The following is a 25147-nucleotide window of genomic DNA, read 5'->3' as shown; positions in this document are numbered from 1 at the left end:
CCTGTGTAAAGGTGGGGGAAAGGCTTCATTCGTGGCTCCTTTTGCCTCTTTCAATCATCAACACTAAGGGAAGACAGTGGTGGCTTAATGCCTCCTTCTTAGCTGGGCTGTGAGATTTCCTGCTGTCTGAGGGCTTTGGCCTTGGAGCCCGATTGTCACTCCCCCTCTTCGTGGAGGAACGACACAGGACCCTGCGCTGTTCTTTTGTCTGCTTGGCCCTCCCCAGGTTTGCTGCTGGTTCTTCCCGGGTTGGCTACTGTCCCTTCCACCTCCGTGGAAGGGCGGTTCCCCCTGCCACATTCCCCACTTCCGCAGGGGAGCGGCACACCGCTGGCTGGCTCTCTCGGGGGCTGCACAGGTGTTCCTTCAGAGAGACGTTCCCCTTAGATGTTCCTGGTGCATGTTGTCTCTCTCCTCCTTTATAGTCCTCTTCCACCAATCCCAACTCTGCTACCCACACGCCGAGTACGCTGCTCTCCTCCAATCAGGAGCAGGTCCTGCTGCTTATTGGTTGAACTGGAGGCAGCTGTGTAAAAGCTGTTTCCTCCTCTCCCAGCGCCATATTGTGGGAGAGCAGATGCATAGAATAAGTCTTAATTCGAGTAACAGTCTAGTCCGAGTTGCTCCACACACCCGATAGAGACGGTGTTGAGTACCAGCTCCACACCGAACCAGCTGTACATTATTAGGCATGTTTATTAACAACCCCGTACCTCCGTATCTTCATCTGCAATAGGGGAATGGCTCCTCTATCACAGATAGCTGTTAAGGTGGGAACTCTGCCTCTGCTTCTTACTGGCCTAAAGTCTGTGCTTAGACACATGACAGTTCCTTCCCTCCTCCCTCCCCCCCCCAGTCTTTTCAGGCAATCTCAGCTCTTTCCAAACATCGATCCCAGACTTCAGAGAGTCCCCATGGCGTTTGTCTAGCTGTCTTGCCTCCGGCCACCCTTTCAACCTCACCCAGGAAGCTGCCAGGACCTGCCGTGAACTGTTCTCCCCACACCACACAAACTTCCTGGGCGGGGTTTTGGTTTGTGTGACGGATGATTAGGGAGGAAGCAGCCCTGCTCTGCGGATGCTGCCCAGCGGCACACATCTACCTGCCAGAAGGGGCGCTGAGTTGCCGAGGAGGAGCAGGTGTCTCTGCAGCGCTTCACCCTCCTCTGAAGGTGCGTGATTTAATGAACACAGCGTGCCATGGGGCCGCACCTGTATATTTTTAGCCGGTTTGAGAAAAGGTGCAGTGTAGACTGCGCATGGCAGGGTGGGTCTGCCCCACGGGGTCTTGTTAGCATGTGGCACTAACACGGGACTGAGGCTGCCTCCACTCTGAACGAAATGCCTGCCGCAGGGGGAAGGACTTCCCACCGCTCTGTGGGCTCCGCTGCTGAAAGCCGCGTGTGGGTTTCCACAGGGGACGCATCAATGTTTTCAGAGTGTTTGATAACAGCAACTTCCTGTGCAACATCGCTTACGAAACCCCCCTTCTACTCCAGCTGCAGTTATTCCCCCTGTAATCAATATCAGACAACCACATGCACTTTCCCTCCTTAGAGGTGGGACAGTGCACTACCGGGCTGCCTCCCCCTGGCAAGCCAGTAAGCAGAGCCCAGCTTGTGCCTCTGTTTAAAGACAGACACCTTCCTTTCGAGGGTGTTGACAGAGCCCTCAGCCTGGAGGAACCACCCGCTTCCAGACACGTGCTCATCCTTCGGCGTGCCTGAGCTGCGAGATTTACATACAGCAGACACTTTTCCGCAGGGTTATTCTGATATCTGGATAATGGCATCTGCTGGCAGAGTTATTTTTGAAATACTAGGATGAAAACGATCATGTCAAAGATGTGCATTACATCCTTGGTGTGTCGAGATTAGACTGTGTCAGCTGCTTTCTGAAAATCTACAATCACTCTCCTACGAGGGAAAGAAATTTCATTTTAAGGCATTTCATTAAAATCAAATAGGTGTTGAGAAAATTGGTTATTTGAAAAAGATTCAACTTAGAGTCTTACTTTATACCATATTGCACAATAAATCCGAAATGAGTTGAGTGCAGAAATTGAAATAATAAAAAGAAATCTATCAGAATATCTAGGAAACTATTAAATAGGTAGTTGGCAATGGGGCAGTGGGCGCCCCGCTGTTATTCCCTTTATAATGATCCTTTCTAAGCGCAAAATCGATGAGGAAGTTCTAAAAGGGAAGATCAATGGATGTGACTAGGTTAAACTAATAAAATAAAACCCTTGTCAACTACAGTGCTGCCATTTTACAGGGACTGGCCACTGCTTCTGTTGGTAACAGAGAGGGGGCAACAGTGATGTACTTCCTGAAGATCATGGGCATTCCGGAACTGATGCCACCTCACTGAGTCACTGTCGGGAGAGAAACCCCAGAGGCACTGGAAGCTAGCCATTGCGCCTGCCTGCCCACCTACCATTTTTTTTTTTTTTTTAATGTGAGAGCGTATCCTCTTTCCTCTTGTCACTTTCTTTGTTGCTTGGGTGGCCAGTTTCTGACACCCAAGAGCTCTCTTCCTCCCTGGCCGAAGCTGCCTGGCCCGTGAGTGAGTTCTGGACCCACAGCCGGCCTGTTCTCCAGCAGCTGCTGGCCTCCAGGCCCGGGAGACGCCTATCACGCAAGTCGCGTTCTCTTTTTTTGTGTCTTTGAGCTAAGAACAAGCCAGTGACCAGCTTGTTAGTCTCAAGGCCTGAGCATTCCAGGTTGAGCCGGGCAGACCAGAGCCATGAGCAAGCAGACCAACGGCCAATTGTGCTGCAAGCTGTGAGAGCAAGTATGCATGGGGGAGCAAAGGCTCCAAGGAGGCAGGAGAGAGATGGCCACACTTCAGGGCTCCCCCTTTTCCTGATGGGTGCCCACATCCTGGTTCTGGCTTGCAGGGGCCCTGGACCTTCCTAGGCTATCTCGATGAGATTCTCATACCCTCAGCCTGAGCAAGCTGCCCTGGGGTTCTGTTTCTGAACATCGGAAGAGCCAAACTGAACATGACTGTCCCTGTGACCCACGACCCCGGTCACAGGGACCTGGGGTCCAATCTTGAGAGGCGGCAATGGACAAAATGAGAATTTAGGAGGGAGAACTCTGACAGCTCAATTTCATCTTGTCTGGAGAAAGGGGTGTTGTGCACTGAAGGGGGCTGGCGGAGATGATCAGGTGGGTGATGGCGAATGAGCAGGGTCCCAAAAAGATGGAGAGCAGACAGAGGAGCGGAACTGCTACGGACGATATTCCATCCTGGGCAACGGAGGCCTCGAGAGGCTGCATCAGGACCTCCCTCCCAGCACTCTCTACTTCTCTGATTGGATTTCCTTTGTGCTCAGAGATGCCTATTTATCAGTCTTTCAATAACTGATCTAGTTTGTTCCCTGGGATGAGGCAGAGTTACAGAGGCAGAGAGAGAGAGAGAGAGAGAGAGAGAGAGAGAGGTCTTCCAACTGCTGGTTCACTCCCCAAATGGCCACAACGGCAAAACCGAAGCCAGAAGCCAGGAGCTTCTTCCGGATCTTCCACGTGGATGCAGGGGCCCAAGGACTTGAGCCACCCTCTGCTGCTTTTCCAGGCCATAGCAGAGAGCTGGATTCGAAGTGTAGCAGCTGGGATTCGAACCAGCGTCCAGATAGGATGCTGGCACTGGTGCAGTGGCTTTACCCGCTACACCACAGCGCCAGCCCCGGCGGTGTTTTAACATCTTCTCCTATGTATGAAAGAACATCCACCACGGGAAAGTAAAATTGCTCCTCTGGTTTATGGTGATTGATGTGGGCCAGGCTTTCTGAGTCCTCCCAGCCAGTGCCCGGTCCTGGACCTTGGTCACTCCTACTCTGTCAGCACTCTGGGAAGGCAGCTATCCATCTTCTCTTACTGACTTCCCAAGCAAACCGCTGCTTCCTTCTTTATACACGACAATCATTAGTGTGACTTGTACTTCACAGCCCTCTGGCTTGTGTCAAAGCATTTTGCTCTTTGATCTCCAGACTATGACAGCAAAAACAGTCAATCAACTTCATGAGGACATCAGTCATACTGGTAATGGGCTGTCACTCATATAACTGCATGTCTTGGAACATTCTGCAAATTCAGTGTCACCTGTATCATTGTAGAAGGGATCTTCTGATTTTCAAGATTTCCGGGACACCTGTCCATTTACTTAGCTCCTGGGCAAAATGTTCTTTCACATTATCAAATCTATTTTCAATACAATTGAGAGTCGTTTCTTCCTTTTTGAGTTCCTTTAAAACTGAATTACAGTTTATTGCTTCCTCTGTATAATGTCAGCTAACACACAGCTGGCTCTCTCATCACTGTATTTCTTTACCAGAAATTAGCTCATATGAAATTGGTAAATAGGGAAAGGATTTCAATGTAATACAGCAATCCCACCTGTTCACTTAATTTTTTTCCCCTAAAAGTTATAAGTTTTGTGCCACCAAATAAAAAGCAGCTTAATACCAGATAAGTCAGCACAGCTGGGCCCAGGAGGCCGCAGAGCCCCAGCGCCCTCTCGCCATTCTCCTCTGGGGGTCCAGTGCAGCCGTGTGCTCGCTCGCCAAGCGGCGGGTAGTGCTGCTCCGCCCCGCGCCTGCGCAGGGGTTCACACGTCCGTAACCAAGCAGCCCCAACCTTCCCTTACCCCCTCCTCTGTCATGAAACTCATTTTGGGGGAAAAACATCTGATGCTTTATATTGTGTTTCCTTTTGTGTTAGGAATTACCTTTATTTATTTGAGAGGGAGAAGGAGAGAGGGAGAGGGAGAGAGAGAAGTGTCAGTGGTTTTATCCACTGTCTCACTCTCCTAATGCCCGCAATGGCTAGGGTTGGCTAGGCCAAAACCGGCACCCAGAGTCAGGGGTGCAATCCAGGTCTCCCCCGGGGGCGGTAGAGCCCAATACTCAGTCATCACTGCTGCCTCCCAGGGTCAGGAGCCAGAGCCAGGAATTGAACCCAGGTTCTCTGATAAGGTAGACCGGCATCTTAACCAGTACGCTAAGTGTTTGCCCATCCATCCCCGGATTCGAAATGTAACATGTGTATTTACGGTTATTTCATTATCTATCTGTTTCTATCATTATTTTTATTAGGGCTGGAACTGGTTTTGTTAGAGTTCTACAATCGCCAAGGGTTTTGAGAAGCCTTCCCATATCTTAACTTTCCTACGATCTTTGTTATTTTTTAGCATGTCACTTTATATTTTTCCCATTGAAGCGCCTGTTCTTAAAACCAGTTTTTAAAGTTTCCCATTCATTCCCTTTTTTCCCAGGGTAAATACGGTGAGCTGTTATCTTTTCTCATAGGAACTACATTCCTTTACAGACGTCTCTCGCTTCACGGCCACAGATAAACTTCTGTTGAGTCTGTAGTGAACGTGATTTCTGTACGACTTGCATTTCTTTCCTGTGCAGAAAGATACTCCTTTGATTCCTTGAAAATCTTGTTCAGCTTGCATGATGTGGACGGGCTGAGTGCCGGCTGCAGGACAAGACAAATGGTCTGGGCCCGGCCAGCCGAGCATTCCATTCCCCTAGTCGGTACGGTTGGGTTCAGAAATAGGCACATGACTTAAGCCAGGTCCATCATTCCACCCGCCAGGGACTTTTGCCTGGGTTGTTGGGAAAGAGTCTTTTGACCGGAATTCTGAATTCTACAGATCATGTAAACTTGCAGCTTCCAGGGCACGTTGCCACTAAATGGGGGGAGGCTGTTGGACAACTTGGCTGAGTGGCGCTGAGATATGGAGAGAGGGGGCAGGAAGGGAAGGGGCGGGGAGGGCGAGACCTGCATTGGAAGCCAGCGGTGCTCTATACTTCCCAGTACGTGTGTGTGGGGAATCACTTAATAAAGCAGAAGTGCACTTTGTAACTCAGCCCTCACTTGAGCTGGTTCTCCCTGCCCCATCTTCTGGCCGAGGGTAGAAGGTACTGGGGAGATGCAAGGTTGGCACCGGGTGGGGAGCAGGGGTGAGGCCTTGGCTTTGCCTTTCTTGTGAGAATAGAGCGTTGTTTTTTTTTTTTTCCTTTTTTGAGACACATTTTCATTTTCTCATGCTTGCTGACCTCTGTGCCAGCCCTTGATCGGACTGTTCGCGTCCTTATTTGTGCTGGTTCTGGGGCTTAGGCAGGAACACTTCACTGCTGCTCTTCCCACCAACCGCCGCTTAAGTTTATGTTTTGAATTCTCTTGTGCTTTCTGAAGCATCAGGAAACCTATTCAGCTGGAATGCTTGGGAGCCTGAAAATACAACTGTCAGTTCTCCTGTTTTAAACGACAGCGAGGACGACAGTGGGAATCCAGCTGGGGCACCGAGTCCACCCAGTGCTGCTCCAAGCCCAAGGGCACTGTTGTGCCAACCTGCAGGTAGATGGAGCCTGAGCTGGGGCTCATGGGATGGGGAGTGAGGGCAGGCTGGGCTGGAGACACACTTGCTCCCATGCGGGCCCCCGTGTAATCTAGCCTGAATTATGGTAGTGGGCTATCCTCCAGGCCCCTGAGCTGGGGGTATAGTTTGAGCCATTTTAGGGGGTGCATCTCACATAGGACAGAGGCCAAAGATTGAGGAAAGCGGACGAAGAGTAAAATTTTAAATTCAGAGGGAAATGTCAAAGGCAGGTAAATCTGAATTTGTGGAGACAGTGTGGAGCTTTCGAAGCCTTGGAGTTGGACAGAAATAGATTTTAATTCCAGCTTGGCCATTTACCAGGCCACTTTCCTGAAATTCCATTTAAAAAAAAGATCTCTAAAATAACAAAAAGACCATGTTTCACAGAATGTAAGCATAGAACATGCACAAAAAGTGCAAAGCATGAAAGATGGTCCTACTTATCTCATTGACAAAGACCCGAAGCTCAGAAATGATTTTGCTGAATCCCAAATGTATAAGAGAAACATGAAAAAAAAAAAAAGGTGCTGTTCAAATGATGGGTTGGAGTCCCTCTCTGAATGTGAAGCAGGCGAAAGAGAACTTTCAGCACATTTTGTTGGCTTTTCTAGTATTTGTTTTGTTCTTCTCATTAACAGCTACTTCTACTGTATTGCCTCTGATGGCTGAACTGATCATGAGTGGCTCACCAGTGAAAAGCCTCTGTGTAGCCCTCTGCGATGACAGTTTTCATTTAGGCCTGCAGGCGTCTGGGGAGGGATGAAGAGGTGCCAGGAGGTGTCAGTCAAAGGCTTTCACCTGCCCCCAAAGCAGCTGGCTCCTGGAGCGGTCTGAAAGTGGGCCTTAGGCCGAGAACAGCCACTCATTGTCCTTTGTTGCCAAAGACAATGCTGCCAGTGGGAGAAGGTCGAGGGAGGAAGACTAGCGCCAGGATTCTTGTATGTGAAAAACGCCTGCTTTATGCCCTGCTTCTGAAACAGTCTACTGCTTTTCCCACAGTTTGGTCCCAGTGGCATTTTAACAGACGTGATAGATGGTGTATATGAACACGTTCGGAACAGCCCATGTGGTGAAAAGCAGTGTTAATGCTCTTGTGTATCCGACAGGCAAATACAATAAAAAATGGCCCTCCTGCAGAAACAAGAACCCTATTATTTTTCAGGAAGATTAAATTGGTTATTACTTCCATTTATGATTCCAGCTTCCTTCAACATCAGGATTGATGTAAGTGGCGTGTACAGAAGGACAAGAAAACAATTTATGGCAAGAGTTTATCTACCTACTTGGGTTGGTTCCTCCTAAGAGGAGGAAATAATATGCAAGCTTTGATGGACTGATTTGGTCACGTAGGCTTCAGGTCTTATGTGTCACTACTGAACTGATGGTCTTTTTGAGAATGAAACTCAGGAGGCAGCTCCATCTTACAATGTCAGAGAAGAAGCCAACGACTTGAGAGTAGCAACCTGAACTTTCAACACTTGGGCTGGTAGATCTGTAGGTCCCAGGTACTGCAGGCCTATGACATGTTCTTCCACCCCACCCCCACCCCAATAACCCAAGCCTGCTGCAGGGTCCAGTGGTACGATTGGGAGTGGAGCTGAGTCACCATCCTGTGTGTATCATGATACAGCTGTGCCCTGAGCCCACCTCCCGACTCCTGGATTCACCAGAGCAATTCTGGCGGACAGCAACCTCTGCTTGATTTAACTTTTCCCTGGGAAAAATGCACCCAGTAATGTCATAAATTTTCTGAAACCAGTTTCCTTTGTGGTTGCCTGGGAGATTTTAAACATGCACCAGTTCCACCATAAACCTCCTGAGCCTGTAGCTGGTGTCTAAGATGCTCGGGGTGGTAGGCTGTTCCCTCTGGCCAAGCACCACGAGGGCTATACCCAGCAATGGGGTCGAGTCTCATTGACCACTCGCCTGGGCTCCCCGGATTACAAACTCAGTGCGAAAGGTGGGTGCCTAGCAGATGGGTCTTAGCCCTCGACTTGCATAAAGGAAAGAGTGAACTGTGGGCTTTGTTAGCATCACTGAGCTGGCCACTTTCCTGGTAGCAATGGAAGCTTGAATCTCAGCACTGGGGTCGATTCTACTTGCTAGTTTCTGGAAAAAGCAGAAGTTTACTTGCCTAGGCCTTTTGTGGATCTAGAGCCCATGTGTGTGAATTACAAATGGACGCCCTCTCTGGGCAGGCCAAGCACAGCCCTCACTCCTGTGTCCCCTGGCTCTTGGGTAGTGCACAATCTGCGCAGCTGCAGGGTGGCCTCCAACTTGCTTAGCCTTGAGAATGGGATAAAGTGGATTCTCCCAGCATCCATTACCGCACCACAATTATGTACTTTATACTTACTCATGGCAATGACCCGTGGTAGTCAGAGTGGAGAGGTAAGCCTGCTCGTGTGGGAATTGGTACCTTCCATCATCAGTCATCTCACGAATGTTGGAACCATTTCATTTTGGTGAACAGTGTTAGATATTTTTCAAGAGGAAAACTTTATCTGATTGTTTTTGGAAGAGCAATTTATAAAACAGTCTTTCTCTCTTACCCGTCCAAGGGGGAAATCAATTTAGGAGAAACCAATTCTATTGAAATAGTTATTGAAATTTAAATTTTTTTTGTGATACAAAAAGTCTATGTACTTTTATAGATGTACATAAAATGACAAGATCTAATGGTGATCTATTGTAATTTTGAAGGACTAATGAGCATAAAAGACATTTTATACTGTTTGCACAGAGTGGTGGGACACAAAAAACATCTTTTGTTGGGACCGGCACAGTGGCGTAGCAGGTAAAGCTGCTGCTTGCATTGCTGGCATCCCATATGGGTGTTGGTTTGAGTCCTGGCTGCTCCACTTCTGATCCCCCTCTCTGCTAATGTTCCTGGGAAAGCAGCAGAAGATGGCCCAAGTGCTTGGGTCCCTGCATACACCTGGGGGACCAGGAACAAGTTCCCAGCTCCTGGCTTTGGTCTGACCCATTCCCTGTCTGGGGAGTGAACTGGGGATGATGGAAGAACTCTCTCTGTCTCTGTCTCTCCCTCCCTCTCTGTAACTCTGACTTGCAAACAAATAAATAAATACATAGACACATACATGCATACATACATACATACATACATCTTTGGAAAAGTCTGTGGTTTGCATGGGTGGTGGGTGCTGGCAGTTCTCCTGGGCCCTGCTGCCGACACGCGTCACTAAAGGTGGTCCTACATCTTACTGAGAGGTTATTGAAAATACAGGAGGGTTTCCCTCCATCCAAGACTCTGGACCTTAGGTTAAGAATCCCCAAGGCACAAGGATTCTCCTGGAGGGGCAGCACAGGTCTTAGGGTCTGGTTGCCCCAAGTCCTTTTCTGCCCCAGGCTACCGAGGGGACCTGTGAGATGACCTGAGGCCACTGGGGCTGTCCATATCCTGTAGGAAAAGCCAAAGGGAACACTCACAGTGGATCCTGTCCTGTCCTCACTTGTGTGGGGGAAGAAAAGGGAAAAGACGGGCCCAGGGAGCCAGCTGCCCTCCTGAACTCAGAAGCGAGGCTGCTGCAAGCCTGCAGATGGGTCTCTGTTGTGTTTTCCAGCTTAGGATGAAGAGGCATCTTCCTCTTGCTTTGAAAAAGGTTTGAGGCAAGAGTTTTTAAATTGCATTTGCCTCTTGCTTCCCCTCAGCTTCCCAGGCTTGCTCAGCTAGAGGGCCGGGCTCGGCCGCCTGTGCCCCAGGAACGCGCAGTGGCTGGTCTGCCTCTCATCCTTCCCCTGGCTTTACGAAGCCATTGCACCATGCACACCTGTGCTCCAGACCGCCGAGTCTGAGCTTCGGGAGATGTGAAAGTGTTTCACCTCCCTTGGAAACGTGAAATGCCATCCCTGCGTGACTGCGGTGGTCACCAGCTGAGCTATCACTGCCACACACCAGAAAAAGCAAAGCTTTCTCATTGGGACGCCAGAGCTCAGGCCTGCGTGAGGGATGGAAAGTTCAAGTTTTAGACCAAACAAAGTGCTTCTCCTGATGGGTGGGGGGAGAGTGACAGACTGCCACGGAAGGGACTCACAGCAGCGTCCTTGGCCAGGGGCCCTGCTGAAACCGGGCTTCAGGGTGATGTGGGACCACATCCTGACCTGATTTTCACCAGCGAAAAGAGACTCTCAGAATTCCGGCTGCTTACCAATTTTACGTCTTGCTTCATTGATGCTTTCTCCCAGGGCCTTTGCTTCAGAAAACCTGGAGGAAAAAAACAAGCAAGCACTGAAAATTTTACTTTTTCTGCCTATCATACTTTTTTTTAAAAAAAATAATAGATTGCCAAGGTTTCTAAAATATTATAAAACTTTCTGAGAAGGCATTTGAGAAAACCTTAATAAGTGAAATACAGTAGGCTTAACAAGGGAGATAAAATTTGCATTAACAAGAAGGCACAGACTTTTCTTTCTCATATCCTCTAGTTTCTGCTTTTGCATTTCTCTTGTTTTACGATGCAAGGGTACTGGAGTAAAACACGGCTGTCTGACTTCTGTACTGTGATCTATCAATCACGGTGCCAAGATCTTACAGTTTCGGCCAAAGAATACATCCTTAAATAATGCGTTTTTCTGATTATAAAGTAATATATCAGAAGTTGGAGAACGATGGCTAGTCATGAGGCAAATCCAGCCCACTGCCTGTTTCTGTAAATAAAGTTTTACTGGAACACAGCCACACCCACTCATTTATGGATGATCTACGGCCGCTTTGGTGCTATAGTAGCAGAGCCGAGTAGATGTGACAGAGACCGCATGGCCCACAAAGCTGAAAATATTTACTTCTGACCCTTTATAGAAAAAGCTTACTGTCTTCTGTTACATGACGGGGTCTTCAGAAAGTTCACGGGGCCGGGTGCGGGGCGGGCATTTAGCCTTGCATCTAAAACACTGGTTAAGATGCCTGTGTCTTGGGCGGGTGCTGTGGCACAGTAGGTAAAGCCACTGCCTGAGAAGCCAGCATCCCATATGGGAGCTGGTAAGTGTCCCTGCTGCTCCACTTCTGATCCAGCTCCCTGCAAATGGCCTGGGAGAGACAGCTGAGGATGGCTCAAGTGTGTGGGTGCCTGCCATCCATGTGGGAGACCCGGAAGAAGCTCCTGGGTTTGACCTGGCTCAGCTCTCGCTGTTGTGGCCACCTGGGGAGTGAATCAGTGGATGGAAGATCTCTTTCTCTCCCCATCTCTTTCTCTGGGACTCTTTCAAATAAATAAAAAATTAATAAATCTTAAAAAAAAAAGATGTCTGTGTTCTACATTGGAGTACGTGGGTTCAATTCCTGGCACTGGCTCCTGACTCCAGCTTCCTGCTAAAGTAGCCCCTGGGGTGTTGTGGTGATGGCCCAAGTAATTGGGTTCCTGCCACCCTTGTGGGAGGTCTGAATTGAGTTCCTGGTTTCAATCCTAGGGCTGGCCTTGATTTTTATGCACATCTGAGAAGTGAATCAGTGGATGGGAACTCATTTTCTCTGTCTTTCTCTCTCTGCATCTCTCTTCCCTTTTCCGTCTTTCAAATAAAGAGATTATTTTTTTATTGAAAGAATTCATTGGAAACTGCATATTATGATAAAAATTATGCAATGATTTCAAACATTTTTTGCACCAAAATAAACTTATCTTTTAATCTCATTTCCATGAACTTCTTGAACTTCTCTCATGATTATCATGCCAGATTTTGAAAATTTAACAAGAAAAAAACCCTCTAATAAATCCTCTACCAAGAAATAAGCACATTTGGATATGCATTTTCGTCTAGTCTTTCTTCTGGCCAGTTTTTATGGGCTTGAGGTCATACTGTATTTTGTGCCCTGATTTTTTTTTTTCCACTTGGCAATTTGCGTTGTCCCCTGTGTCACTGGGAACGTTTATCTGTGATGTCCGCCTACCAGCACAGCAGAAGGTCGTGCTGATGTGTGACTAATGAGTCCTTCGTATTTCCTAACTCGTATTTATGAATCCAGGCTTGCGCCGGGGAAGCGGTGCAGGACACAGCCTGCGCGAGGAGCACGTAGCACGGCCCCTCCCACGCAGTGGGCCCTTGGAAATGTTACCTGCTTTCCTTCTCTCTCCTTTCTGACATGAAATGAAAGAGGCCATCGAAAGCCACTGGAAGAAAAGGTGCTAGTGGGTGACTACAGGGAGCCACTGTGCTCTCTTGGGGAACATTAGCCGTGACAAGGGAGGGGCCGGCCCAAGAGCGGGGAGCAGCCGGGCCAGCTCCATGTGCACAGTGGGATTGGCCTGTGTTTCGTGGATGCACAGGAGTTTTTAGGAAGCATTTTCTTAGGGAAATTTCAAAATAGACACAAAATAGAATAGTTGAAGGAGCCCTCACAAACCCTCCTTCCCATTTCATTAACTGTCCAATTATTGCACTTTCCACCCTCTCTCCATCCCATTCCTATCCATCTTACTGCATCCCAGCAAATCCCAGATATAGCCAGGAGCCAGGAGCTTCTTCCGGGTCTCCCACACGGGTGCAGGGGCCCAAGGCTTTGGGCCATCTTCTACTGCTTTCCCAGGCCATAGCAGAGAGCTGGGTCAGACGTGGAGTAGCCGGGACTAGAACTAGTGCCCATATGGGATGCCAGCACTGCAGGCAGCAGCATTACCTGCTATGCCACATCGCCAGCCCCTAGGTCCACAATTTTCTAAGAGGAAGTGGAGGGAGGAGGGCATTTCAGGCCGGGGAGCAGCTCAAGCAAAGGCCACCATGCCCAGTGGCTCAGCACTGGATGGAAAAGAAATGTGAGTTACATCATCGCTGTTTTCCGAATCTGTCTGCTGGGCCTGGGCCTGCAGAAGGGAAGTTTCCAGAGAAGGGGACACAACTCCTTCTCAATGCTAGCTTTTTGGGAAGCCACCCAGGCTTCCTTATGAAGGATGGTCAGGTTCACAGTAGACTCTGTGTGTCCTTTCCCATCACCTTCTGCAGAGACGTGTAGTTCCCTTTGATGCAATTCCAATTTAATTCTGCTCAACAAACATTTGCATTTAGTGTCGGCACTGTGCTGGGCACTGTGGGCCCCTGCTGGTCTTGGCTGCTGGGCGGGCACGATCTGAGGTGTGGCCCAGCACCCGGCAGCTGAGCGTTGCCTGCCTGCTCTGTTCCGCCATGGCAGGGACCGTGGCGGTTAGACCACCGCTGTGTCTACCCCCAGTCCCTAGGATTCAACAGGATTCCACAGTCACGCACAGTTCAGTGACTCCTCCTATTTTCTGTTCCATAGGGTTCAGGAAGCTCTCGACTCTTTGGACTTTGGAGAACACGAGAGCAAGGCTGCAGAACTGCTAGAAGTCAAAACAAGTGTGCGGATGGAAGAGGGAAGGCGCTATGAGCAGAAGAGGCAGTTTCCACTGCAGCGCTGCCCAGAGGCACTCTGGCATCCTGGCAGGGAGCGCCCCAGCGTTGGCAGTGTCCACGTGCGTCCAGGGGGTGCTGGAGGGCGCTGTTGGGGGCTGCGGCCAACCATCTCCAGAGGGCCGCCCTGTAGCAGAGCTGACACAAACTGCAGGGCAGCCGCGACCTGTGCCACCGGCCCTTGCAGCCCAGCACAGAGCTAAAATGCGCTTTGCCACTGGGGAGGCGTGGTCTGAGGGTGGTGCCTCTTCGTGACACCATTGGCAAGCTGTCGCCGCTCACCTCACCCACATGTGTTCCTGGTCATCAAGGGGAACTCTGAGACACCCAGGAGAGGAGAGAGGGAAGGTGTAGAGTGAGATGGGAGCGATGAGGAGGAAAAGGCGGAGGATAGGAAACAGGTGGGAGGAAGGTGGTCCTACCAGTCCTGTCTGTTCTTCGCGGCCCACCCTGCACCGGCACAGCTCCCCGGCTCCCCATCCTCCCTCCGGTCCCGTCTCCCTCCCACTCTGCTCCCTCTGCTTCATCCTGCCCCTAAAGTTCTCCTCACCTAGGAGGAGCTTCCTGGCTCCTGACTTCTCAAAGAGCCAACCTGGGTGCAGGGTGGCTACCCCGGTTCTGACTTTTCTGGGGCAGGACATGCTAAGCCTCTGCTGTCTGCTGAGGAGGTGTAGAGGAGGGGCAGGAGGAGGGCCCTGTGGCTCAGCCAGGACCACCAGTGAACCACTGAAGGGCTCTCTGCCCTGCCAAAGCCTTCCTGTCTCGGTGCAGCTGGCTGCTCTGGGGAGTACAGTGCCAGTGCAGATGCTGCAGGCGGCTGGGTTCACCTGACAGAAAAATCTGGGCTGGGCTTGGAGGGGAGAAGGAAGGCAGGGCCCTGGCTGTTCTTCCATGAGCCTGGCTTCTGTGATACCCAGGCCCCCCATCTCTCATCCAGCAGTGCACCAAGCAGGTGCTGTGGGACCCAGGGGAAGCCTCTCCATCACCAGCTCCCAAGGCACCACCTCTCTCCTTGGTCACCTTTCCTGGATGTCAGTGTCTCCAGGACTTTGTCCCAGGCCCTCTGCTCACACAACCTGCTCTCCCTTGTCATTCCATTCATGCCAGTGTCTTCTTTGGGGACACCTCCTACATCTCCATCTCAGCCCTGCCTTGTTTAATCCTTGGCCCAGCTGTCCCTTGGGTTCCCAGCAGAGAAAACTCACTGTTTCGTGAAGACCTCATCACCGCCCTTGGAAGCCCCTTGTTCCTCCTGCTGCCTCCCTTCCCATGTGTGGTCCTGGCATGCACCCAGGGCCCATGCCAGTCACTCGCACACCACTCTCTGCCCCTCTCCCTGTGAGCCCTCCCACACGATCCTGGGATCCCAGCCACTCCACAGTCTCCCATCTATCAGGGCCTTTCCCTGGGCTTCTTCCTCACCCCCCACCGTCTCAGCGACCACTGCTGGCTCCTCCTGTGCATTCCCGCTACCTGCCTGCAGGGTAGTTCCCCATGCCTGTCATCAGGGTAGGCCCTGAGTGGTGCTCCTTGATCAGCCCCCTGCTGAGGACTCCTCAGGGGCTCTCTGGTGCCCACATGCCTTTCACGGCACAGAAGAGGTTCCGTGCTCTGGCTCCCCCGTCTCCTCCAGCATCCTCTTTCCAGGCTGGCCTGCATGGCTTTCCGTTCCCTGTCACTGTGGGGCTGCTTCCTGCTCCTGGAGCCTCTCTACCCACATCTGGCTGGTTACTACCTGCTCCCTCCACTTTCACCACGATGACTGTCTCTCTAGATGGCTCTCTAGGACTGGGCGAGTCTGCACTGGGAGCTTCCCGGGGCTCCACAGCCGTCACAGGAGAGAGCTTACTGTACAAGAACTGCATGTCCACTTGTTTGTCTCCCTTCCCATAGCGTAAGTTCTGTGTCGGGCATTTGGCCTTGCAGTTAATGTGCCCACGTCCCACATTAGGGCACCTGGGTTTAATCCCCAATTCTGGCTCTTCACTCCAACTTCCCACCACTGTGGACCCTGGGAGGTGGCAGCGATGGCTCAAATAGTCGGGTTCTTACTCTCCAGGTGGTGGGAAACCTGGAGGAGTCCATGGCTGTCAGCTTTGGCCCCAGGCCCACCCTTGGTTGTCGTGGGTGTTTGGGAGTGAGCCAGAGGAAGGGAGCTCTGTCTGTCTGTCTCTCAGCTACGTGACCAGCACTTGCCTTGACTGTTGAGGAACAATTTGGTTGGTTGGTTTCGTTCTTTTCTTTATTTTTTTTCTTCAAACTAACTGGTGGACTCTCTACTTAGGATAGGGTTAATCTTATGCATATAAAAATTAACTAAAAATTGATCTTTGAAAAATAAGAATGGGGAAGGAAGAGGGAGGAGGAAGAAAGGTGGGAGTATAGGTAGGAAGAATCGTCATGTTCCCGAATTTGTATATATTAGATGCATGAAGTTGTATTCCTTAAACAAAATAAAATAATGAAAAAAGAAAAGCTTACAGAATATATTGTAAGCTCCAAGAGGGCAGTGACCCTGTCTGTTTAATTCCTGCTTACACCCTTGGGGCTTAGCACAGGGGTTCGCTCCCAGGAAGCATTGCACAGATATTCACAGAACAAAAGGAGATAAGCACGCAAGCAAGCGTGTGTGCAAAGGCGAGCGTGTGGGGGGAGCGCACTGGACTGGGAGTCGGCTCCCCCTCTCGCTGGTGGGGCTCAGCTCCCTCACCTCTAAGCGGAGGATGACATGCCTCCCAGGCTGGGCTGGTGTGGCGAGGACATGCGCGCCAAGTGTGTTTTGCCTGTGTGCGTTGTGACCGCTGCCTGGTAGCGGCGTGCGATGTCTGCGAGGTGGGCTGCGTGCTGGCAGCAGTAACCACCCACAGCAAACCGGAGGTCCAGGAGGCACCCTCGGGAGCCAGCGCTCAAGCGGCCGCGGCCTGGCTGCCGTGGGAACGGAGAGGAAGGGGCGGGTGAGGAGGAATCCAAAAGTCACTTCCCGGAGCAGCTGAGCCTGACGTCCTGCGCGGGGTGTGTGTCGGGTGTGTCTCTCCGTCATCACTGGGGCAGCTGCCAGCTGCCGTGGAAGCCGGCACCTGGCTCTGCCCCAGGGCAGCTCACTAGGGAGCATGGGCAGCGGCTGCAGGAAGCTACAGGCCCTCGACAGGCCACTGGGTTCCCGAGAGCCTCTCACTCGCACTCCTTCCCTGTCCTGCCGGCTGGAGGGGCTTCTCCAGGCCCTGGGCAGGTCTGCGTTGGACAGCAAGGAGTTCCTGCAGTGTCTTCCTAGTCCAGAGCGGCTGACGTCACTCCCAGCCCTCTTGCCTGTCCGAGAGGAAGGAGAGACTGGGCCCGACTTTCCCACTTCCTTCCCATAAGCCTGTGGGTAGCACCGTGGCACCGCCATTTGGCCGCAATGAGGAGCCTTGCTTGCACTTGCAGTACTAGCGTCCCTTGCGTCCTCTGGCTGCCTCTGAGACGGCCGCCCTCTGTCTCGGAAGCAGGCTCTCCCCGGCCACAGCAGGCCTGGGCTGCGTCCTCCTGCTTCTAGGAGGAGGCTCTGGGTATTCTCAGCAGGGTTCCCGTCTGCTAGGAGTGCTCGACGTCAATTTCAACATTCTCAAACAGCAACCAAAAAACGTGCTGTGTACACCATTTTGCAACCGTTTCTCTGTTTTAAAAACTGTTGGGGAGCGGAGGAGATGTTAACCTCATCTCTGTTCTCAGAGTTGATAATTCCAGTTCAGCAGACAAGGTATAACCACAAAAAATTAGTGAACTAATGAAGGCTAAGCCTGAGGTGTAATTGGAATCAGGGGACTTGTCATGGGGGTTATTTCCAGATGGTGTAACAGGATTGCTCTCCACCCTCCTCCGGTCTCCCTGCTGGCCTGGGGCTGCTGCTCATCCCAGGACGGGAGGACCCAGCGGAGCTGGGGCGTGCTTTTCCTGGTTTAGTTCACCTTGTCAACGCCTTCACTTCCAAGCGTAGTTATCTCCTCCTTTATTTCTTCTCCTGTTATTTACTGGAACTCCGTCTCTGGCAAACGAGAGGAGGCAGTGCGGTGCTGGGCCTGGGCAGCTGCCCAGTGCGGGTTTTCCAGCCTCTCTCCCTTTTATTATCTACTCTGAGGATGACTCACGCCTGGAGAATGCTGTGATTTTGAATTGCAATTTTTCTGTATCGGAAAAAAATCCGCTTAAGAATTGGCTTGCATGCTCCAGCTCAGCAGAGGGCAAAATATCCTATTAATGTGCCAACATCTTATTTCTGTTGTCACAGACAGGCAGCAACCTCCCCCGGCCTGGGGGCCGGAGCTTCCAGATGCTAGAGATTCCCTGTGCAGGTACAAAGGGGAAGAGAAACCCTTGTGCCAAGTCCTATGAGTGCATGGGGCTGAGCCATTTATTGTGCCCTCCTGCAAAACTCAGCATCAGTCCTCGCCAGAGGCAGGCAGCGGAGGGACCCTGGGCCACCAGCAGTCCTGACATTAGGGCTTGGAACCTGCTTGCTATGGGGCAGAGAGGCTGCACTAACCCAGGCCTTTGGTGCGGGGCTGACTGGCTCTAGCCTCTTTTATTTTTTTATTTTTTGACAGGCAGAGTGGACAGTGAGAGAGAGAGACAGAGAGAAAGGTCTTCCTTTTGCCGTTGGTTCACCCTCCAATGGCTGCCGTGGCTGGCGTGCTGTGGCCAGCGCATTGCACTGATCTGAAGCCAGGAACCAGGTGCTTCCTCCTGGTCTCCCATGGGGTGCAAGGCCCAAGGACTTGGGCCATCCTCCACTGCACTTCCGGGCCATAGCAGAGAGCTGGCCTGGAAGAGGGGCAACCGGGAAAGAATCTGACGCCCCGACTGGGACTAGAACCCGGTGTGCCGGTGCCGTAAGGCAGAAGATTAGCCTATGGAGCCACGGCGCCGGCCAGGGCTGGCTGGCTCCAGCCTCTTTCTGTGGCCCTTCTCCAACAGGAGACCACAGCAGCAGAGCCCTCAGACCGCACAGTGACTTGATATCTGAAGTGAGGTGTCAAGTGGGAGGTCAGCCTGGGGGATCCCTTGCAGAAAGGTGAGCCTTAACAGTGGAGTCAGGAAACAGCACCCGAAGCCCAGCCTGAGTCAGACTCCTTGGGTCTGCATCTGTATTCTCAGCACCGGCCAGGGCTCCCGTAGCTGTCTCACTTGGGTCCTCCCTGTCGTGGTAGCGAATGCGAGCACACATGCGGACAGGGCCGGGGTTACTGGGAGAACATTCCTGAAGTAGCAGTGGCACAGAAGTCACTGCTATGAGAATCCGTGGTGCTCATTATGTTAACGCTTGCAGTGGGAGCACTGGTTGTGCAGTTGTCCATGTACAGAAACATTTTTTCTCAGTCTCTACTGCCTGAAGCGGTTATGAGCATGTAATATGTAATCACTGAAAAACCTCCATGAATGCAACCCAAAGCTCTGATCCTCAGAAGGGCAGGTTCTAGGCTGCACCCTGCTGGTGTCAAACTGTCTTTTAATCATTGGTAGGACAGTAACTTTCAACAGATGTAGACATTTTTTAGAATGTGGGCTGGTCTCCTGACTTTTCGTGTGATTTAAAAAGACTGACTGCTGGGAAAACCTCTTTTTGGAGGAAGTTTTGTACGTGGTCTCGCTAATTCCCTTGCACTGCAGCCACACGAGGGAGATGGAATCAGCGGTGTCACCAGCCCAGGCTGCGTGACTTCGGTACGTCTCAGCCCAGAAGCACATTGGTTGTGTGGGCTGTCCGAGCTCTCCTGCATCAGAGTCAGGTGAGCTGTGCTTTAGAAGGCGTCAAGGGGCTGGCGCTGTGGCGTAGTGGGCTAAGCCTCCACTTGCAGCGCCAGCATCCCATAGGGACACCGGTTCTAGTCCCAGCTGCTCCTCTTCCAATCCAGCTCTCTGCTATGGCCTGGGAAAGCAGTGGAAGATGGCCAGCGTCCTTGGGACCCTGTACCTGTGTGGGAGACCTGGAGGAAGCTCCTGGCTCCTGGCCTTGGATTGGCGCAGCTTTGGCTGTTGTGGCCATCTGGGGAGTGAACCAGCGGTTGGTAGACTTTCTGTCTCTCCCTCTCTCTGCATATAACTCTGCCTCTCAAATAAATAAATAAAATAAAAAAGAAGGCTTTAAGAGACCACAGGACCCTCATCCTGCCCATCCCTACCCGACTCCCTGCTGGAAATAGACCTAAACTCAGGTTACAAACCAGAACCAGGGATAGCAATTTTGGAGTAAGAAAGATGAAGTATTACATTCTCCTTAAGTTAGTGGTTCTTAAGCTTGGGTGTGTGAGAGAGGCACCTGATGATTTGTTAATCTGTAGGGAGTTGGGGACCCTGGCTCAGAGGTTCTGGATCTCAAGGTTTCTGGACAAGATCTAAGCCAATGGTTTTCAAATCCGGTGGTTATTGGAATCCACTTGAAAATTTTTTTTTAAAAAGAGAGAGAAGGAGGGAGGAAGATTGAGAGACATAGAAAAGTATCTTCTAGCCACTGATTTACTCTCCCAGTGCCTGCAACAGCTGGGGCTGGGACAGGTAGGAGCTGAGAATCAGGAACTCAATCCAGGTCTCCCATGTGGGTGGCCAAGACCCAAGTACTTGCTATAACCTGCTACCTCCCAGGATGAACATTAGCAGGAAGTTGGTATCAGGAGCAGAGCTGAGACTTGAACCTGGTGCTCAAATATGGGATAATATGGGATGTACCATCTTAACTGGCATCTTAGCAACTAGACCAAGTGCTTGCTCTATTCTGATTGTTTTATCTTCTAGGTCTTTGTAACACATTTTCCTCATTTAAAATGTTTATTTATTTGTTTTCATCTACAGAGAGAGAGAGAGAGAGAGAGATCTTCCATCCATTGGTTCACTTTCCAAATGCCTGCAAAAGCCAGGGCTAGGTCATTCAGGCCCCTGCCAGGAGTCCAGAACTTAATCTGGGTCTCTTAAGGGAGTGGCAGAGGCCCGAGTACTTGAACTACCACCTGCTGCCTCCCAGGATGTGTTAGCAGGAAGCTGGATCAGAAGTGGAGTAGCTAGGACTCTAACCAGCACTCTGATACGGGATGCTGGCATCCCAAGCAGCAGCTTAACCCACTGCACCACAACATTGATTGCATTTTCCTTATTTTATTTCAACAAATAACACTGTGTCACACGTGGCATATAAGAGTTCACTACGTCTTCTGAGTTCTGGACCAATGTTTTCAGCAGTCTTTATGCTTGCTTCAGGGCTTCATGTTGAGGATGTGTGTCTAACTCACAGACTAGTTCAACCGAGCTGTGCATCCCTGAGCTTACTCTAAAGGGGTCCAGAACCCAGCCTCATTTGACAACATGCCAGCAGATGATTCTGCCTTCTCTGCCTGTGCCCTGGGGAACACACCAGAGCACACTTCTACCACAAGATGTGCTTATGTGAGGGTACTTCAAAATGATTGTGGAGGGGCTGGCATTGTGGTGCAGCAGGTTAAGCAGCCTCCTGCAATGCTGGTGTCCCATATGGGTGCCTATTTGAGTCCTGGCTACCCCACTTCTGATCCAGCTTCCTGCTAATGTGCCTAGGAAAGCAACAGACTATGGCTCAACTGCTTGGGCCCCTGCATTTACGTAGGAGACCCAGATGGAGTTCCAGGTTCCTGGCTTTGGCCTGATCTAGTTCCTGTGGTTGCAACCATTTGAAATGTGACCCAGCAGACGGAAGATTCTTTCTCTCTCTTTCTGTATGTGTCTGTGTCTCCCTCTCTCTGTAACTCTGCCTTTCAAATAAATAAATTTTTAAAAATGATCAAGAGAAGTTTATATTGGTAGGAAATAATTGTGAAATACATGCATACTAAGGGGTGCTCAAGAAATTCATGGAAAATGTGTCAGGAAAAAAACTACGTATGGATTTCAAAATTTCTCGCACCAAAATAAATGTGCCTTTGATGTCCGTTTTTGGAGTCCCCTGCAGAACAGCTGGAGGGCCTGGTGCTGCAGGACCATCATTTGGTCCAGAGAACTACCACCAGGGAGACAGCCACAGAGTTGCAACCTCACGAGATGTCAGCTACGATGTGATGACTGCATATCAAGTTAATGGAGCAGACCCGGCCACAAAAGCTGCTCACCCCAATGAGACTGGGATGATGACAGAACTGTCATGGGCTGGGCAGATCAAACGCGAACCTGAATGCACGCCATGCCTTATCTCTCACGAGTTGGGCTGAGCAGAGAAGGAAGGACAGAGGAGCAGGTCTGCTCTGGGCTGGGCTGGCCACACCCTGGAAGGCCAGTTGCGCTCAGAGCCAGGCTTACCTCTGTTTCAGAATCTGCTTGTTGTCATCCAGGGTAACGCTGTCAGAGTGGTCCCTCTTGAAGATTTCGAAAGCCTCCTGGCGTCCTAAAGACATTTCCTCTCTCATCCCTGTTTGGAGACACAGGGAGATGGCCTCAGTCACAGCATCAGGATCCTATTAATTTCACTGCTGCTTTGGTCAGACCACAAAACCAGCCCTGGCTCCGAGAGGCCCGCGGCAGGGAGCCTCTGACCAGACAGGTGGCCTCAGGCTCGTCCCGCTGGCCCCCGAGCCGCCGTCGCCCCGCAGGTCTGTGCCTGTGCCTGCCTCCATGTGACTTGGGGTGGGGTGGGGTTTGGAATGTCGGGTCAGAGGAAATGAAACCCAGAGCGCCTGGCCAGGGCCAGGACTGCCCGGAACATCTGCAGATGCGCTTTCTGCCAGCATTCGGCGGCACACGTTGCCCTGTTTTCCTGTTAGGCCCTCTTTTGGTTTTCTGTTAAATTGTACCCTGAGTTTCCAGACATCTAGTTAAGGGAAGGATAATCCAGACAGATACAGAATTTAGGAAAGTCTCCTCTTCATCCCATGTAATGATTCATCCCTGGCCAGTGAGACGGCTCAGATTCCAGTGAAAAGTTGAGTCCTCGGTGGCAAGCCCCAAGGCCCAGGGTCCCCGTTCCGGGTCTAACTCCAGGGTCTTGCATTGCCCTTGCCACTGCAGGCCGACACTCACTGTGGGGCCCCGCTCCGAGCAGCCAGAGCCCTCACAGCAAGCGGGGTGCATCCATGCACCAGGCCCTTTTCCTCGCAACCTCTCCGGTGCGGCTTCATGCAGCTGTGTGCCGGGGAGCCCCTGCGTGACAGCTGGATTCACAGCTGGATTTGGGAGGAATCTGCAGTTTCTGTTTTAATGCTTCTACCTCCGGATTTTTTTTTTTTTTGTCTGTGTGACCTTTTCCCATGTTTCTATCGGGCAAGTCTGTTTATCTTTGAAGTCCTGGCTGAATGTTGTTATCTCTAGGAAGCTTTCCCTGCAGCTCAAGCAGAACAAATCTTGCCCCTGCCTTGTTCCTTATCAGCACACCTGAACTTGCACAGCCCGGCAGACACTGTCACTTCACGTCACAACCCTTTCTGGTGAAACGCAGGTTTCTCCAGGGGCAGAGATAGCATTTAAAAAACATTTTTTATGTGTGTAAATCCCCAGTGTTTTGTTCACTAGCTGGCATTCAGAAGGTGCTCCGCATATGTCTGTTACATGAATCAGGTCGAGCATGAGTGGCAGGGATGACCTGCCTTGGTCTTCTGGCCCTGGGTTCCACTCAGATGGGCCCACTTACAACATCTCCTCTTGCCTGGAAATAGTCCCAGCGGGAGGAACGGGACCAGCCCATCTGACACCAATTTGATGATAAAAATAGCACCATGAAGAATGTCTGAATGGTGAGGCATAGGAAGACACCGCACCCTTTCCCAATAAGAAGCAAATGGGCATGGCTCAGTTCTGTCTCCACATCTGCCCTGCACTCTCTGGCACGGGGCGGGCCTGGCAACGGGTGTGTGCGAGATGCAGAGAGGTGGGCCCCGACGCTTGAGAGATGTTAACGAGGGAGTGCTCTGGGCCAGCACCGCCCCCCAGGAGCCAAGGGACTTATCCTGGTCACCTCCCCCATCTGAGCCCACTTCTAACAGGGCTGTAGCTGTAGTATGGTTCCGGAAGAGGGAAGTTTCACAGAGACTGCTCCAGAGCCTGCTTGGGGGACTGAGGCAAACCATCTCCCACAGTGGGCGTGATAAGATGGCCTCTGGCTTCCACCAACCAGGTAGCAGCAGGTGTGGGGAGCAATCTGGACTGGACTAAGTTACTGGAATTAAGACTTATTCTATGCATCTGCTCTCCCACAATATGGCGCTGGGAGAGGAGAAAACAGCTTCTACACAGCTGCCTCCAGTTCAGCCAATAAACTGTAGGACCTACTCCTGATTGGAGGAGAGCAGCGTACTCGGCGTGTGGGCAGCCGAGTTGGGATTGGCGGAGGAGGACTATAAAGGAGGAGAGAGACGGCATGCACCGGGAACATCTAAGGGGAACATCTAAGGGGAACACCTGTGCAGCCCCTGAGAGAGCCGGCCGGCGGTGTGCCGCTCCCCTGCGGAAGTGGGGAATGTGGCAGGGGGAACCGCCCTTCCACGGAGGTGGAAGGGACAGTAGCCAACCCGGGAAGAACCAGCAGCAAACCCGGGGAGGGCCGAGCAGACGAAAGAACAGCGCAGAGTCCTGTGTCGCTCCTCCACGAAGAGAGGGAGCGACAGCAGGGGTGGGGCTTAGGGCATGGAGAGCTGCTCAAAAAGCTTGGACAGATGAGAAAGCTCTTGGTCTCTCCTCTCCTGGCTTTGCTTTCTTGTAGAGTTGACAGAGTGAATGCTAAGGTTTTTCAGTGGCTTTGGCACTGTCACAGCAGTGGGACCTGTGGCATGGAGAACCAATGGGCACCCCTTCCCCTGGTGCAGGGCCCTGGGCACGGTGTGCACAGAGGAGAACGAACGCACTGAATGGTCGTCTGGGATCATTCTGTTGAGAACCTTGAAGGTCCTGCTAAGAAATCTGGGGCCAGAGGCGGAATGGATCATCCACGGATTGGCATTTCTCAAAGACTCAGGATCTCAGAGAGTACACGGCAGGGGAAAGTTACAATGGGAACACTCAGTACTTCTGGAGATTTAAAAGGCACTGAGGGACCTGTCCATGCCGAGGGCTTATCACCGGGAACAGGACATTGCTTTCCTCCTGCTATCCCTGGGGAAGTACTCTGGAGTCAGGGACGCAGGGGAATGAACCCTGGTGCAAGGGCCGTGATCCTAGCAATGACCTGTCAGGAGAGCTAGTGCAGGGAGGCCAACATGAGGTGGCTCACCGAGCCCAGAGCCCTAAGGAGGAGCAAAGCCCAGATTCCTCGGGGCTTCTTCAAGGGTTGCTGCATGGAGCACGAGCCCGAGAGTCCGCAGGGGGTCCCTGGGAGGGACTCTGGGGAGTAGCTGTCATGGGTGAACCTTGTCCACAGTGCAGCTTCGCTCTAGTCCATCGCTTCCTGCTTG

General features: G+C 51.4%; 1 protein-coding gene across 9 annotated transcripts in view; it reads right to left on the bottom strand.

Moving 5' to 3' along the window:
* The window catches only part of KIF6 (kinesin family member 6), a 437691-nt gene that overhangs the window by 73420 nt on the left and 339124 nt on the right, over window positions 1–25147 (bottom strand). For all 9 annotated transcript variants that reach the window (XM_008262871.4, XM_051854769.2, XM_051854771.2 and 6 more), the window contains 2 exons: window positions 22068–22176; window positions 10565–10620 (listed from right to left, as the gene is read on the bottom strand). In XM_008262871.4, coding sequence (XP_008261093.2) covers window positions 10565–10620; window positions 22068–22176 — 165 coding nt within the window. The remainder of the gene's footprint in view (window positions 1–10564; window positions 10621–22067; window positions 22177–25147) is intronic.

This window comes from Oryctolagus cuniculus, chromosome 5 (assembly GCF_964237555.1).
Source record: "Oryctolagus cuniculus chromosome 5, mOryCun1.1, whole genome shotgun sequence".
NCBI lineage: Eukaryota > Metazoa > Chordata > Mammalia > Lagomorpha > Leporidae > Oryctolagus > Oryctolagus cuniculus.
The sequence above is the reverse complement of the archived record's forward strand: the minus strand, read 5'-3'. Positions and strand labels throughout refer to the sequence as shown.